Source organism: Malus sylvestris, chromosome 10 (genome assembly GCF_916048215.2).
Source record: "Malus sylvestris chromosome 10, drMalSylv7.2, whole genome shotgun sequence".
NCBI lineage: Eukaryota > Viridiplantae > Streptophyta > Magnoliopsida > Rosales > Rosaceae > Malus > Malus sylvestris.
The window spans coordinates 17510498-17524539 of NC_062269.1; the positions used below are offsets into that span (position 1 = coordinate 17510498).

The window sequence follows — 14042 nt, forward strand, 5'->3', positions numbered from 1 at the left end:
CGATGCGTTAGAGTTTAAATGAGACAAATTGTCTAAACAGAGTGTGAGAGTTATTATGCCCAAACTTAAAAAAAAAAAAAAAAAAAAAAAAAAAAACGCAAAAGAGGGTAACTAAGTTCCTTATTAGTCATTTTACAAATGGATAAATTTGTGATTAAAAAAATTCATTGAAAGGTAGTTAGGAAGATAACATATTGGGGTGAGAATAATAGTACTCATATTTTAATGTAATAGCCATTGTCATCCATAAGATATTAGTTCAGAACTTTATAGATCTATTTCAATTATAAAAATTATTATTTGACGATCAAATATAATTATATGAATATATGTATTTAATACAATCATTATAATCATCATTTGATTGAGGTGATGATTGTAATTAATTACATATAAGTATTTTAGCCACATCTCAAAATTAAAACTGTGTTTCAACCGACTAAAGAATCATTAGGAACGTCTACTAGTATCGTGCAAGGTTGATTGTAAATTCTGCTAAAACCTTGAAGCTTCAGAATTTCTGGTTAGACTTATTGTAGCAATGATCATTTAACTCTACCTCTAGTTTAATTTTAGTCCATCTCAAATTAGTTTCTTTAGTCCTTGAACTTAACTATATGTTGCACCATTGATCGTTTTTATAACACCGTCTTTCTTCCATTAAATTCAAGGATATATTAGGAACTTCAACTTAAAACTTAGCAAACAATAGAAGAAGCTAAAAAACAAATGAAAATTTACAAATTATCTATATACTAAAACTCAGTTAGGATGACATTGTTTTTCCATGTTCGTGAATAGTGAAATGACCGAAATACCCTTTGTTTCTTCTCACTCCCATGTTTTGTTGTTGGCTTGGTACATCAAATTTCCGGTTTTACCCATTTTGGCCACGCGTCACTCATCGTTTAACCCTCTATTTTTGTTCATTTTCCCGATCCTTCTTTCGGCTTCCGCTTCTTTCTTTCTTGGCCACGCGTCGATCATCGTCGAAGGTTCCCTGGGAATTTCTTCCCGACTTTTCCTTCCGTTTCCATTTCTCTCTCTACGGTCTTCTCTTCTCTCCTCTCCTCATATGTCACTCTTCCTCTGATTCGTATCCTCCACTAAATCGTCGGAGACCAAAGTTTAAATATGGTTCTTGACACCATTTGGACCTCGCAGGCTCGCACATTCTCTTCTCTCTCTCTCTTTATCTCTCTCTCCACTTCTATTTGGCTTATGTGGTGGCATTCTGAGATCTGGTGGTGGGATATGACGATCAATGGTGAGTTTTTTCATCTGGGTTTTGCCTCATTGTGGATGATTTTTGCCTTTTGCTATGAAATTTGATTCAAATTTTTGAAAAGTTTAATGCTTAATGTAAATCTGCATCTGGGTTTTGTGTGGTAGATTGACTTAACCTTTCATATTGTGAAGGTTTTCTTGGCGTTAAAGGTATGGATTTTTCTGTATTGTTGGATTTTTTGTGCAGTAAATTGAACTCGACTTGTAAAAATTTTGTTTATACCATATTTAGGGCCTCGTATTTAGACATCGTATAAATACTCGGAGGACTTAAATGTAATTATGTAATAAAGGAAATGGTAAATATGTAATTAGGGGAGGAACCCTTATTCTATAAAAGGGCCTCCTCACCCTCACAAACCCTAAGCCTTTTCAAACCCCCTAAGCTCTCTCTCTCCCTCTTCAACAGAGAAATATAATACAATCAGTGTGAACGTAGCCCAAACTTTAGGGTGAATCACGATACATCTTGTGTTATTTACATTTTATGCAGATTCACGGTCGGATTTACGTTGTACCAAGACCATCCGGTTTTATGCATCAACATTTGGCGCCGTCTGTGCGAAACGATACAAAAAGTTATGTCGGTTCTCTTTCATTTTTTCATCTCCGTCGTGAATCTGCAAAAATTTGCAAAAAAACCCAAAAACAGAAAAGATCCATATCTCAAAATCACTTTTCTCTCTCTCTCTCATCACTCGGTTTTGATCCTCTGTAAACATCAAGGCCAGATCTCTCTCTGTGATTTATGTAGAGATCGAGATCTCTCAGCAAGCATCAAGAGCGGGATATTCACCAAAACTCCGCATACTGGCGCTTCATTTTCTTCAAGCTGTCGATTTTGCCCCCCAAAACTTCTCAATAAAGTCCCGTCTTGTCCCGATTCCACCATTTCTGGTTCGTCCAAATCACCGGAAATCTCCCTCATCTGCATCTCCGGCTCCGCCTTCTTCTCGCTTCAGATCTTCGCCGAGCTCAAGAATTTGACCAACCTTCAGCCGCAGGACGGCTGCGACGGCCTGGATCGGGAAGAGGACGAAGAACTCGAGCGTTGAGATCAGATGGAAGCCACTGACTTGGTGCTCTCAGTATCTCATTACGATCTGCCTTTCTTTCCAGGGAGAGAGAGAGAGAGAGCGTGGCAAATGAAAAGCAATCTTTTTTTTTTTTACCCCTGCAGCAGCAAGAGCTACAAGAAGTATAGGCCACTTAGCTTATGGTTCCCGCTATCCAGCGCACACTGTGCAACACCGCTCAACCTTCACCACTCTCTCTCATCACCATAGTCGTCGTCACACGTTCACACTCCTTCCAACCACCGCTCTCTCCTCCTGGCCCCTCCTCTAAAATCCTAATTTCCTCACGGGGAACCGTAACTCCCCCTTTCGCGGAATGGAGCGACACTGCTCCGGGAGTAGCATTAATAGGAACAAGGGGATGGTGGATCATTTGAAGAGTTATGGAGTGATTAAATCCAAAAGGGTTACTGAAGTGATGGAGACTATTGACAGGGCTTTGTTCGTGCCTAATGGGACCCGGCCGTATGTTGATTCCCCCATGTCAATAGGTTATAATGCACACCACCTTCAATGCCGCAAAGTGGGTCTCCTTCTAGTAATGTTAGCGATACTAATCAGAAGGACAGCAAGTCCTCTTCTTCCTGCCATAACCAGCTCTGCAGAGAAGGTCCGGGAGCCGTCGCCGGAGTTATCATCGCTTCCGCTTTTGTTTTGGCTCTGTTTGCCGGTGTTTTAATCTGGGTTTACTCCAAGAAAGTCAAGAAATCAGATTCGAAATTCGCTTCGGATATCATCAAAATGCTGAAGGAGTTCACTTACAGGGAGCTCAAGGCGGCAACTAAGTGCTTCAATGCCAATAGAATCATCGGGCATGGTGAATTCATCTGTAAACCCATGCCGACTTAACTCCTTTTTGAGCTACCCACGCATACCAGATAGCATGTGCATCGTGCTTGAAGACACAAAGTGTCGATTTCCCACAAAAGCACAGACTTTGAGGTCCACCGCCACTGGCTAGCCATAACCCACTATCTCCCTCTCTCCCAATGGTACTCCGACGAGACGAGCATTTGGACCCTCGACTACCCGCTATTCTTGGCCTACTTCGAGCGATTCCTTTCCGTTTTCACCAATCTCATCTCCCAATGGTAATAATTCTGAAAATGACTATGGAAAAACATCATCGTCGTCATCCATCAATGGCGAGCAGGAGATGTTTGCAGCGTGCGCTGAGCACATCGAGTTTGAAGAAGAGAATGATTGGGAAAAGCTTCGCTGCTGTCCCTCAAGCCAGCTTCCCTTCATATTCGCAGGAGCTCATCAACTCTGAATATCAATACAGCGCCCACAATTGTAATTAACATTCAGGTCGGCAGCAGAATCCGACAACGTACTTACTCGTAGACCTGTAAACGGGTCGGGTTTATTGGGTTTGGGTCGGGTTGAATTCGACCCGTTAAGTTAACGGATCACCCCGAACCCAACCCGTTAAGCTAACGGATCACCCGTTTCACCCGTTAACACCCGTTAACAATTATTATTATTATTTTTTTGCATAAAGTTTATTTTTTGTTATTAAGACTTTACTAAAATTACTAAAATATCCTCAACTAACGGGTGCTAATGGGTGTTAACGGGTCCTAACGGTCTAACGGGTTGACCCAAAGTAACCCGTTATTTAACGGGTTGTTAACGGGTTCACCCGTTAGCGACCCGACCCGTTAAGCATCCACCCAAATATAAATATTAACGGGTTGGGTCGGGTCGGGTTAACGGGTTGGGTCCAAAATGCCAGGCCTACTTACTGGGTTTCATCCAACAAACCCCCCACCAACTTCCTCCTCTCTCATAAGCCCGGATTCTTCTCAAAGATTCTGTCTTTTCGCAATTTGCCTTTCTGGGTTCGGTGGAAATTCCATGCGTCGAGTGGAGGCAGGAGTAGGACCCATTTTTTGATAAGGATGAAAACCGGTTCAACCGAGTCGACGAAGAGGGAAGGAGTTGATGCTGAAGTGTCAGGGCCTTTTCCAGGAGGGCTAACAAATACATCATTGCTAAAGAACTTTAAGAGTCACGTTGCTGCAGCAGTTTGGAATGATGAGAAATTATTGAGCATTTGCAAGTGGTGCAGTCATGTGCTCACAAAAAAGAAAAGCAAAAGCACTGACAGAAGCAATGCTACTATCATTCACGAAATGCGCCATTCAAATCTTGAAGTTGGAGAGAGATCCAGTTCACCTAACCAAGTCGACAAGAAAAAGAAAGCAAAAGTAAGGAATAAACACTCTACCAGAATGATGTGATTTGTTTTTCTTGTTTTTGTATGATGTAATTTATTTTCCTTATCTTTCGGAAACATCTGTATAAACCCCATCAGAGGGTAATATGTATAAACCCCATCAGAAGGTTAAAAAAAAAAAGCCTAAAATAATGGGCTACAAGCCCAAAATAATGGGCTGCCATGTTGTGGAGAGCAAAGGCCCATAAGCCCAAAAGAGCACCAACCAGGTCATCAAAAGTACGCTCAGTACTCCCCAATTATTCGGCAACCCGCCGTTATTATCACCAACCAGGTGACCAAAAGTACGCCCAGTACTCCAAAATTATTCGGCAACCCGTCGCTATTGCCACCAACCAGGTGATGAGACGTATAACTTGTACTCTAATTTGGCAACTAGCCATTCATGCCACCAACCAGGTGATCAAAAGTACGCCCAGTACTCCAAATTATACATGAGCATTACTCATGTCATTCATACATAAACATTCATGAGCATCACTCATGACAACATCCATAAGCATCACTCATGTCAATCAACATAAACATTCATGAGCATCACTCATGTTAATCAGCTTCAAAAGCTTCATTTACAGAGCTCTAGCTTCAAAAGCTTCATTTACAAAAGCTCCAGCTTCAAAAGCTTCATTTACAGAACTCTAGCTTCAAAGCTTCACTTGCAAAGCTTCACTTACAAAGTTTCAGTGCAGGGTATACAAATACCGCCTCCGAATAACTACCACTTAGGCCGATACACGGATTCAATTTAAAGTCTCCAGCCAACAGACTCTATTGACCGAAGACTTGGGGGATTACATATGTACCACATATTGGGCCTCAACTGGACTTCATGAAAAATACTCAGAGGACTTAGCCCATTATTTATGTATTAAGGAGCGAGCCCTTATTCTATAAAATGGACTCCCTCACCACCATTATAGAGCATCGCCGCCTACTGAGCAACCGCCTCGCCGCGAGCATAAACTCTAGCCCATCATTTATGTATTGAGGAGCGAGCCCTTATTCTATAAAAGGGACTCTCTCAACTTCGACCCACAAGCCGAGCCAACCAAGGCAACATAAGCCACGAGCCGAGCAGCCTCGCAACATGTGCTACTTCTAGCTAAGCATCATTTCAGACTGAGCACCGCCTCATATCGAGCATCAGTTCAAGACAGCATCTAGTTACTTTAGCCCACACATGGACTGAATTTCAAGTCTCCAGCCAAAAGACTCTCTTGACTGAAGACTTGGAGGACTACTGTTTATACCATATTTAGGGCCTCGTATTTAGAAATCGTATAAATACTCGGATGACTTAAATGTAATTATGTAATAAAGGAAATGGTAAATATGTAATTAGGGGAGGAGCCCTTATTCTATAAAAGGGCCTCCTCACCCTCACAAACCCTAAGCCTTTTCAAACCCCCTAAGCTCTAAGCTCTCTCTCTCCCTCTTCAACAGAGAAATATAATACAATCAGTGTGAACGTAGCCCAAACCTTGGGGTGAACCACGATACATCTTGTGTTATTTACATTTTATGCAGATTCACGATCGGATTTACATTGTACCAAGACCACCAAGACCATCCGATTTTGTGCATCAACAAATTTCAAAAGTTTGATGGATTAGGAATAAATTTTAAATCTTTGTCATGTTTTGATATACAAATGGATGATCATGATTAATTTTTGGGTTTAATTTAGCTGTTGATGATTGTGGATGAGTTGTGAAACTTCTTTTCTATTATGTGATCTATGCCTGTTATGTTTTTCTTATCTTGATTATATTTGATTGAGGTCATGATGATTTATGGGTATTTTTAAATATGATCCAGGTCTGAGCATTCTGGTTAGCAGGCCCGCTTAGTTGAATCAGCTAAGTTTCATGTCTGACATCAACGTACAACTTCCCACTGCCTTTGGTATGTTTTCTGTTAATTCATAACTCATTTGAGTGTGTTTGTGCACTTGAATGCATGCATGTGTACCTAGATGCCCGAGAGATCATTTTTTAAATTGAATTCAATTGGATAAGTTTTTTAATCGAAAACCTGGGTACCTAGATGCTCTAAAGATCATTTCAGTCATCGATATAGTACTGCTGTAATTTAGTAGTTGTGCAGTTTGAGAATTGGTGTGTAGTTGTTTGTGGAATTCAAACAATTTATAGGTTACAGCATTCACATCTCATAAGGAGATATTGACATAGATAAATGCAGTAGATTAATGTGACCATCTAAAAATCTACACTACATTCTATTACAACTCATTTTAATAACATTTATAATCTCATTTGTCATGCTAAAATTTTGGGTCTCTTTCTTTTAAATTTTTCTGCATACCGAGTGTAAACATTGTTGATAATGTCGTTGTTTACAATTCACAGTCAGTGGACATAACCTAGGGAAAGAGTGAAAGAGTGAAAGAGTACGCAAGTATTTCCTCTGTTTTGGGTGAGTCTCAATTAACCAGTGCATATAGTTTGCTTCATTCTATCACTACTCATTCTAATAACATTTATAATATCATTTGTCATGCTAAAATTTTGGGCCTCTTTCTTTTAATTTTTTTTGTGTACCAAGGGTAAACATTGTTGATAATGTTGTTTACAATTCACAGTCAGTAGACAGAACCTAGGGAAAGAGTGAAAGAGTATGCAGATATTTCCTTTGTTTTGCATGAGTCTCAATTGCCCAGTGCACCTATATTTGATAATAAAATTTGGGGTGTGATATCCACACACCCCTTTTTACTTCTCTCACACCTTTTTAATTTTTGGGCGTCGGATTGGATGAATTGAAGAAGATCAAATGACATAAATTAACAAAGGGTGTGTGAGAAGTAAAAAGGGGTATGTGGATAGCACACCCCTAAAATTTAATACATAATTTGAATGGATCAAAGGTTTTTTATTGTTGAAATGTTTGACTGAAACTTTTATACTCAATCAAATAACCGTTTATAAGAGATTAAGACACATGTAGGACCTATTGTAAAAGAAAAATAAACAAAGGTGAAATCATTGCTACAACTATAATTTGGTTTTGTCATTTATAGATTATATTCCTTGATAATTATCAAATAAAACTTAATTTTGACATGTCTACCACTTGCATTGTACTGAAATGTCTTTAATCTTTCACTTTTATACCGCTACTCCAATGTTTTCTAATGTAGATCCATGTGGCGTTTAGGAAACCAAAGCTTATGAAGTTTGAATATTTTCCATTTTTAGCTTAGTTTTGGGTAGGGAATTTTGATGAATTTATGTTTTTTTTCCTCTATTTTTCAGTGTTTTCAGGCGGTTGGAGTTGAATATGGAGAAGGTTTTGAGACTTCTAGACCTATTGGACCTCTCAAGGTTTATGTGGTAAGGAATTTATGGAGTTTTATGTATGGTAGTGAAATTGTTTCTGTGTTATGTTGAATTTAATTTAGGGGTGTGCTATCCACACACCCCTTTTTACTTCTCCCACACCCCTTATTAATTTTTGTCCTTTGATCTTCTTCAATTCATCCGATCCGACGGTCGAAAATTAAAAGGGTGTGAGAGAAGTAAAAAAGGGTACGTGGATATCACATCCCTTTAATTTAATGGTTATACTTTATGTTGTTATGACTTACTGTTGTTGATTTTTACTCTTGGGTTGGATTTTTTGAACGACAGACTACAACGAGATTTTCATAAACTGATACGATATGCCATGAAACTGGATGAAGCTTATGGTCGTATATTCTCTTTTGACAATTTCGTGGTAAGTTTCTATAACACTCATTAGTTATGTGTTCCAGGTTATGATGAATAGATGAATATCGTAGCCATCACACTTTAACTGTACAATTATTAAAAGATATCTAAATGCTTATCAGTGAATTTTTCCGGCAAGTGTTTTCGAGTTTTTTTGGTGAATTTCTCTATCTTCATTTTATTTTTTAAGTTGCATGTAATAGTTTATGGTCAATGTGATTAGATTGTGTAGGAAGGCTAGCAAGTAGCAATGCTACTTCTTTTTAAGTTAGTTACTCTTCTTATTGCAGACAAAACCATTGGGATAATAACCTTGCATTTACATTCTTTCGAAGCAATCCATATGTCCATATTGGTAAGCATAATTTTCCTATTTTTCTTTGATTATATATTTAATCAAATTGTAGTATTTTAACCAACAATTTGTTACTATAAAGGAATTAGCTTCATTTATTCAAAGCCTAATTAGTTAATTTATAAATTTATCTTTGTAAAGTTTTGATGCTTGGATTTTAAATATCTTAGCAATTACCTCAAAATCTCTAATAAATTTACCCTTTTTTTGTTGGAAATTTTGGAATTTTGGGTCATTGGAGAAAGAGGAAGAGTTTAGAGATCCCAAGAAGGAACATGGAAACTGCATCAGAGACTGTAGCTAAATTGAAACCAAATCCCCACCCAGAATGTCAATTTTATTTATAGACTTTCAAAGACACTTCCATTGCCTTACCTTAGTCTCAGCTTCCCCCAGACTGTTAAGTTTTGTTGCTTCTCCTTCTCCTTCATTTATTCCTGTAATTTTTCATGTTTTACAAATTATTTGAATTTTGGATATTTGATTTTTGTTTCATTATGTATTGGGGTTTGTTTGATTAATATGTTCTGTTGTGTTGTGTGAAATTGCATTCTTTGTTTTGGTGTGTTTTATTGGATATGTCAGAGTTATACAAATGCATGAACAACACATTACAATTTTGCGTTTAAAAGATGTCCATTTTATGATGTTTTTGTGTTTTTCAGCTACTTTGTTTTTTATTTTCAACCCAAATAATTAACCTGCACTATGTTGTTGCCTCTTTTCTGTATGCATTTTTCCGTGCACGCTTCATGCCGAAAGAAGAACGAGCAAGCCACTTTCTTGGAGGATTTGAAGGATCACATTGATGATTTTGTTAATGCATACTTGCTTCAAGACCATTGTGCAAAAGGTTTGTTCCCCTTTTGCATTTAATACTTATACGGCATGTTTGCAAATGTTTTCATTGTTCAATTGGTTTGCTTCAAATTTTGATTAGGTAATTTTGCATTCGTTTTTAGTTCTTTGGAATGTCAAAGAGTTGCCGCAGAGATGAGCAACGATACCAAAGAAGTTGGAGTGAATTATCTATGTAAAGTAACAAAATAAGAATTTTTTTGCAACAAATAAAAATCTTTCCTATCCTGGGATATTTTTATTTAGATTAATCAATGTTATTCCAACATATATTATTAGCTCAAATTCATATATTGCAGCCGATTTCTATTGCGCAGCAACGCACGGGCATTAGTATCTAGCTATATATACTAAACTTGGTTTTCAAATCACTGTTCCGTAACAATGATTTGACGAATTTGCCCTTCAGTTGTTAACCATCTTCAGCCTTTTTCCTTAAGTTGTACAGTACATTTACTAATTTTCCCGTGATGTACACGTGTTGGTCATCGTGGGATTGGAAATGTTCTCGACTTTTCCATTTGTTTCCACAACGAAGCTTTTCCATTTGTTTCCAGATGAACCTCTCCGGTTCACTCTCTCAGAACTGCGAACTACAACATCCTCCTCGGTTCGACGTCATCTCCTCCCTTCTCCTTTGTTGGACAACATCTCCCCCTCCAGGCTCCTCCCTCATTCCTTTTCCTCCGTTAGGCAGCGTCTCCTCCGCTCCTTCTCCTGGGTATTTTTTTATCTCTATATTTCCTCATATCCCTCTTGCCTTTACCAATTATTGACTAACGAGTTGACCATGTGTTTTCAATTTTGCAACCAAACCCAGGTCTGAAAAGAAAAGAGCTGCAGATTACGGTGGCTCAGTTATCTCCTCCCGAATGTCCGTCGTGCCAACATCACCCTTGAAGAGCAGGTTCTGGTTCTTGAGCTTCACCCTAGCTGGGGTAACATGTAATTATACATAATCATCATCAAAACATATGATAAATAATTATTCTAATTGCATGCACGAATATTCGAGCTTTGCAAGTACCACCGATGCTCTTCCCCTTACTCCATCTACTGTTGTTGCTTTATCTCCGTTCCTCTGCCTTGAGAGATCGGAAACTGGAAACCCCAAAGTTGAAATAAAAACCTAATGTTCTTTTCTCTTCTTTTAATTTTCTCTTTTTCTTCACTGAAAAAAAATCCCTAATTTGGTTTTTTTTTTTTTTTCGATGGAATAACGGCGTCTTAAGGATGATTTGGAGCCCAAAAAAAAAAAATCCCTAATTTTCTCTGCTTCTTGAGATTGACGTGGCTTGAAATCAAGTGTAAATTTACATTCAAAATATTAGGTAAAAGCATGTTGACAAATCATCTCCAAATGTTGTAAATACAATACTTCTTACTAACTTTTTTTTGCTTATATTCAAGAGAAAGAAAAAAAAAAAAAAGAGTTACACTATGGATTGATGTTGCAAAGAACGTCAGTTCCATTGTGGTGCAACAATTAGTCCCGCCAACATTTGTGGTTATCATAAGCCTTAAGGTTAAACAATTTACATATCAACGACTCTACAGTTTCTAATTGGATTCAAATTAACACAGATACATTTGAAAATTAGTTGGGGAAGGCATGGTCTGATGTTCTTTTTCATTTTATGCTTGCCAAGGTCCAACTGTGTGTTTAATATAAGACAATTTGGCTCATTTGTCTTGATTAAATTATTGAATTTCGTAGATTGAACTATGTACATTTTGAATTTCCAATTTAAAAGTACTGAATAGTAAAACTGTTTTGCAAGGAAATTGTGTGTTGTTCATGTGCATTCTTCATTGTTTACGCTTTCAATTTAAGATAGTAAAAAAAACACTTTGCGTGACGCAGGTCCTTCGTCACGCAAAGTCATAAAAACGTCACGCAAGTTTTTGCGCGACGAACCTTCGTCACGCGCCAAACGTTGCGCCAAGCCTGTGAAAGCAGGGTTTGCGTGACGAAGAAGTTGCATGTGTCGCGCAAAGTGTCTTTGCGTGACGCACCTACCTACGTCGCGCAAAGTAGCTTTGTGTGACGTACATGTACGTCACGCAAAGACACTTTGCTTGACAACGAAAAAGTTTCCTACGTCGCTCAAAGTATCTTTGCGTGACGCAGGTACGTCACTCAAAGACACTTTGCGTGACGATGAAGAAGTTGCCTACGTCGCTCAAAGTATCTTTGCGTGACGCATATACGTCACGCAAAGATACTTTGCATGACGACGAAGAAGTTTCCTACGTCGCGCAAAGCTACTTTGCGCGATGTATATGCGTCACGCAAAGATATTTGCGCGACGTAGGAAACTTCTTCGTCGTCACGCAAACTTTTTTTTTTTTGGACAAAAAAATTGCGTGACGTAGAATTGTGCGACTTTGCGTGACCTATGCAACTTCTTCGTCATGCAAATTTTTTTTTTTTTTTTTGGGACAAAAAAAGTTTTGATATAATTTTTAATAAATATTGTAATTCAATTCTAAAAAATAAATAATAAACCAATAAAAAGTATTTAATTATAAACTACATAAAAATGTACATACAAGATGTCCGAACAAAAAAAGAAAAAACTACAATAAGTAGTCTTCTAGGTTTGATACATCAAACTACTAGGTATCAGTTGGATGAAATGGCTGGGAAGTCGAAGGTGGAACAAGATCAGGTGATGGCATCTGGATTTGAAGACCGGACATCGCTAAGGCCTGTAGAATCATATTCATCTTGTCGTCCTGGGTCCTAACCTGAGCCTTCATCTGCTCGTTCTCGGCCCTCAACTGCTCGTTCTGAACCTTCATCTGCTCATTCTGGGCTACAAGCTGACCTTTTAAGGTTGTCACTTCCTCCTTCAGAGCATTGACCTCTCCTATGGTCGATTTGGAAGAGAAGGCACCTGTTTCACGAACACGCGCCTTCCCCATGCCCCGAACAACTTTGCCATGACGACGACCGAACTTCTGATTCAGGACCTCAGTCATGATCTCAAAACCTGCATCATCGGGTACAGTGACGTCCTCAATCGGGGTATCCGGGGGAAGTTGCGATGTTGCTTCTTGGAGAACAACATCACGTTTTTCCACCATAGAAGCCTGTAATAATAAAGAAAAAACATATAATGTTTAATAACAAAATATAAATATTATTTGAACGATTCATAAATATAAGAATAATAACAATTACATATACTTACATAAAGCTGCTCACTGGTCTCATCGCCAGGTTGAACGTAAACGTAATTGAACACGTCGATCTCTGGGAACTTAGAACCCTCCTGAAGAAAAAAAAAACATTAAGAAAATTTTATTAATCAATAATAAAAAATAAATTGTTTAAATTTCAAAAGTAATATACTTTTACCTCATGTCGTGCCTCAAGCCTATACGAAAAGGGTTTCGAACCGGAATGGTGGAGAAGTGTCTTTGACTCCCGAGCAATCTTGCCATCAATAGATTTCTTCTGTGAAACACATAATATAGATGTTAGTGTGACGATTTGAAAGCAATTATTTTAAAATGCTTAAAAAAATAACTAAAACATTAATGAATTATTATTAAAATATTATGTACATACCACAAATTTTGGGTCCGTAAAATGGTTGCAGAGCCACTCCCAATCCTCTCGCCGGTCCGCCAACTCGGATGGGCAACCCTGTAGGCGAGCAGTCTCCACATCACCCCATATCTTAAAATGCGCATGAAGATCGCTCTTCCAATTTTTGTACCGGTTTGCAAAGGTCTCATCTAAGTAGGTGATGACCTCAGGGGATATGTCCTTAAAATCAAAATTGACCTACAAATATGAAAAACAACAAAATAATAGTAAGAAATTTAATAATATTAAGATAGTACACTTTGGTTTATAATATTTGTAAACATAATTGAAAAAAAAAATGACAAAAGGCTAAAAATTAATATACTAACCGACAACTTGTCTCGCACCAGTATCTTCGTCTCCTCGGGAATTTCTGCCCAAGATTCCCATTGCATAGGACAACAATTTTTAATAACATAACCACAGCTAGTAACGACGATACTATGTTGCTGTGAGGTAGCCGCTCCACGATGTCGCGAGTCATATGCAATCTTGATCAAGGAGGCGGACAGACGTACCATTTGTGCCGCCTTCAGCATTCGATTAGGCCCCCTGGTGTTTTTTTTAGCTGCCCAAAAAAACTATGGTGAAAACCCTAAGCTTAAATTTCTACAAAAAATTATGCAAAACCTCCCCTAACAGTATATCATTTCCCAAAACCTTAAAAAAGTAAAATAACAGTAATTCACAATCCGTAACACATTTTCACAATCCAGCAGATTTTCACAATCATAAAAATAATAATTTTAAAATGAAAAAAAAATACAACATAATGAGAATTAGAAAAAAAAAACTACCTGGAGGGGAGCCCCCATCCTCGCCCCGGATGACGAGGAACTGTGAATAGAAGACTCCGAATCACGGCGGCGCCGGTGAGGCCGCCGTGCATTGAGAA

At 38.2% G+C, this 14042-nt stretch overlaps 1 protein-coding gene and 2 long non-coding RNA genes across 3 annotated transcripts; 1 reads left to right on the forward strand and 2 right to left on the reverse strand.

The window, feature by feature from the left end:
- The first annotated feature begins 971 nt into the window (after positions 1 to 971).
- On the forward strand, positions 972 to 10697 carry LOC126587743 (uncharacterized). The gene is made up of 9 exons (XR_007611207.1): positions 972 to 1437; positions 6424 to 6510; positions 6975 to 7041; positions 7881 to 7958; positions 8256 to 8343; positions 8627 to 8691; positions 8937 to 9544; positions 9654 to 10270; positions 10370 to 10697. It is a non-coding gene; the product is annotated as an uncharacterized LOC126587743 (long non-coding RNA).
- Positions 1546 to 4634, reverse strand: LOC126587744 (uncharacterized). Its single transcript, XR_007611208.1, has 2 exons — positions 3126 to 4634; positions 1546 to 3043 (listed from the first exon to the last, which is right to left on the reverse strand). It is a non-coding gene; the product is annotated as an uncharacterized LOC126587744 (long non-coding RNA).
- A 1356-nt stretch (positions 10698 to 12053) lies between the features above and the next one.
- On the reverse strand, positions 12054 to 14041 carry LOC126585146 (uncharacterized). The gene is made up of 6 exons (XM_050249533.1): positions 13945 to 14041; positions 13477 to 13715; positions 13127 to 13345; positions 12914 to 13012; positions 12747 to 12827; positions 12054 to 12645 (listed from the first exon to the last, which is right to left on the reverse strand). Exons 2-6 carry the CDS (start codon positions 13684 to 13686, stop codon positions 12169 to 12171), a joined length of 1086 nt encoding a protein of 361 aa, XP_050105490.1. The 5' UTR covers positions 13687 to 13715; positions 13945 to 14041; the 3' UTR covers positions 12054 to 12168.
- Position 14042: the final 1 nt, after the last annotated feature.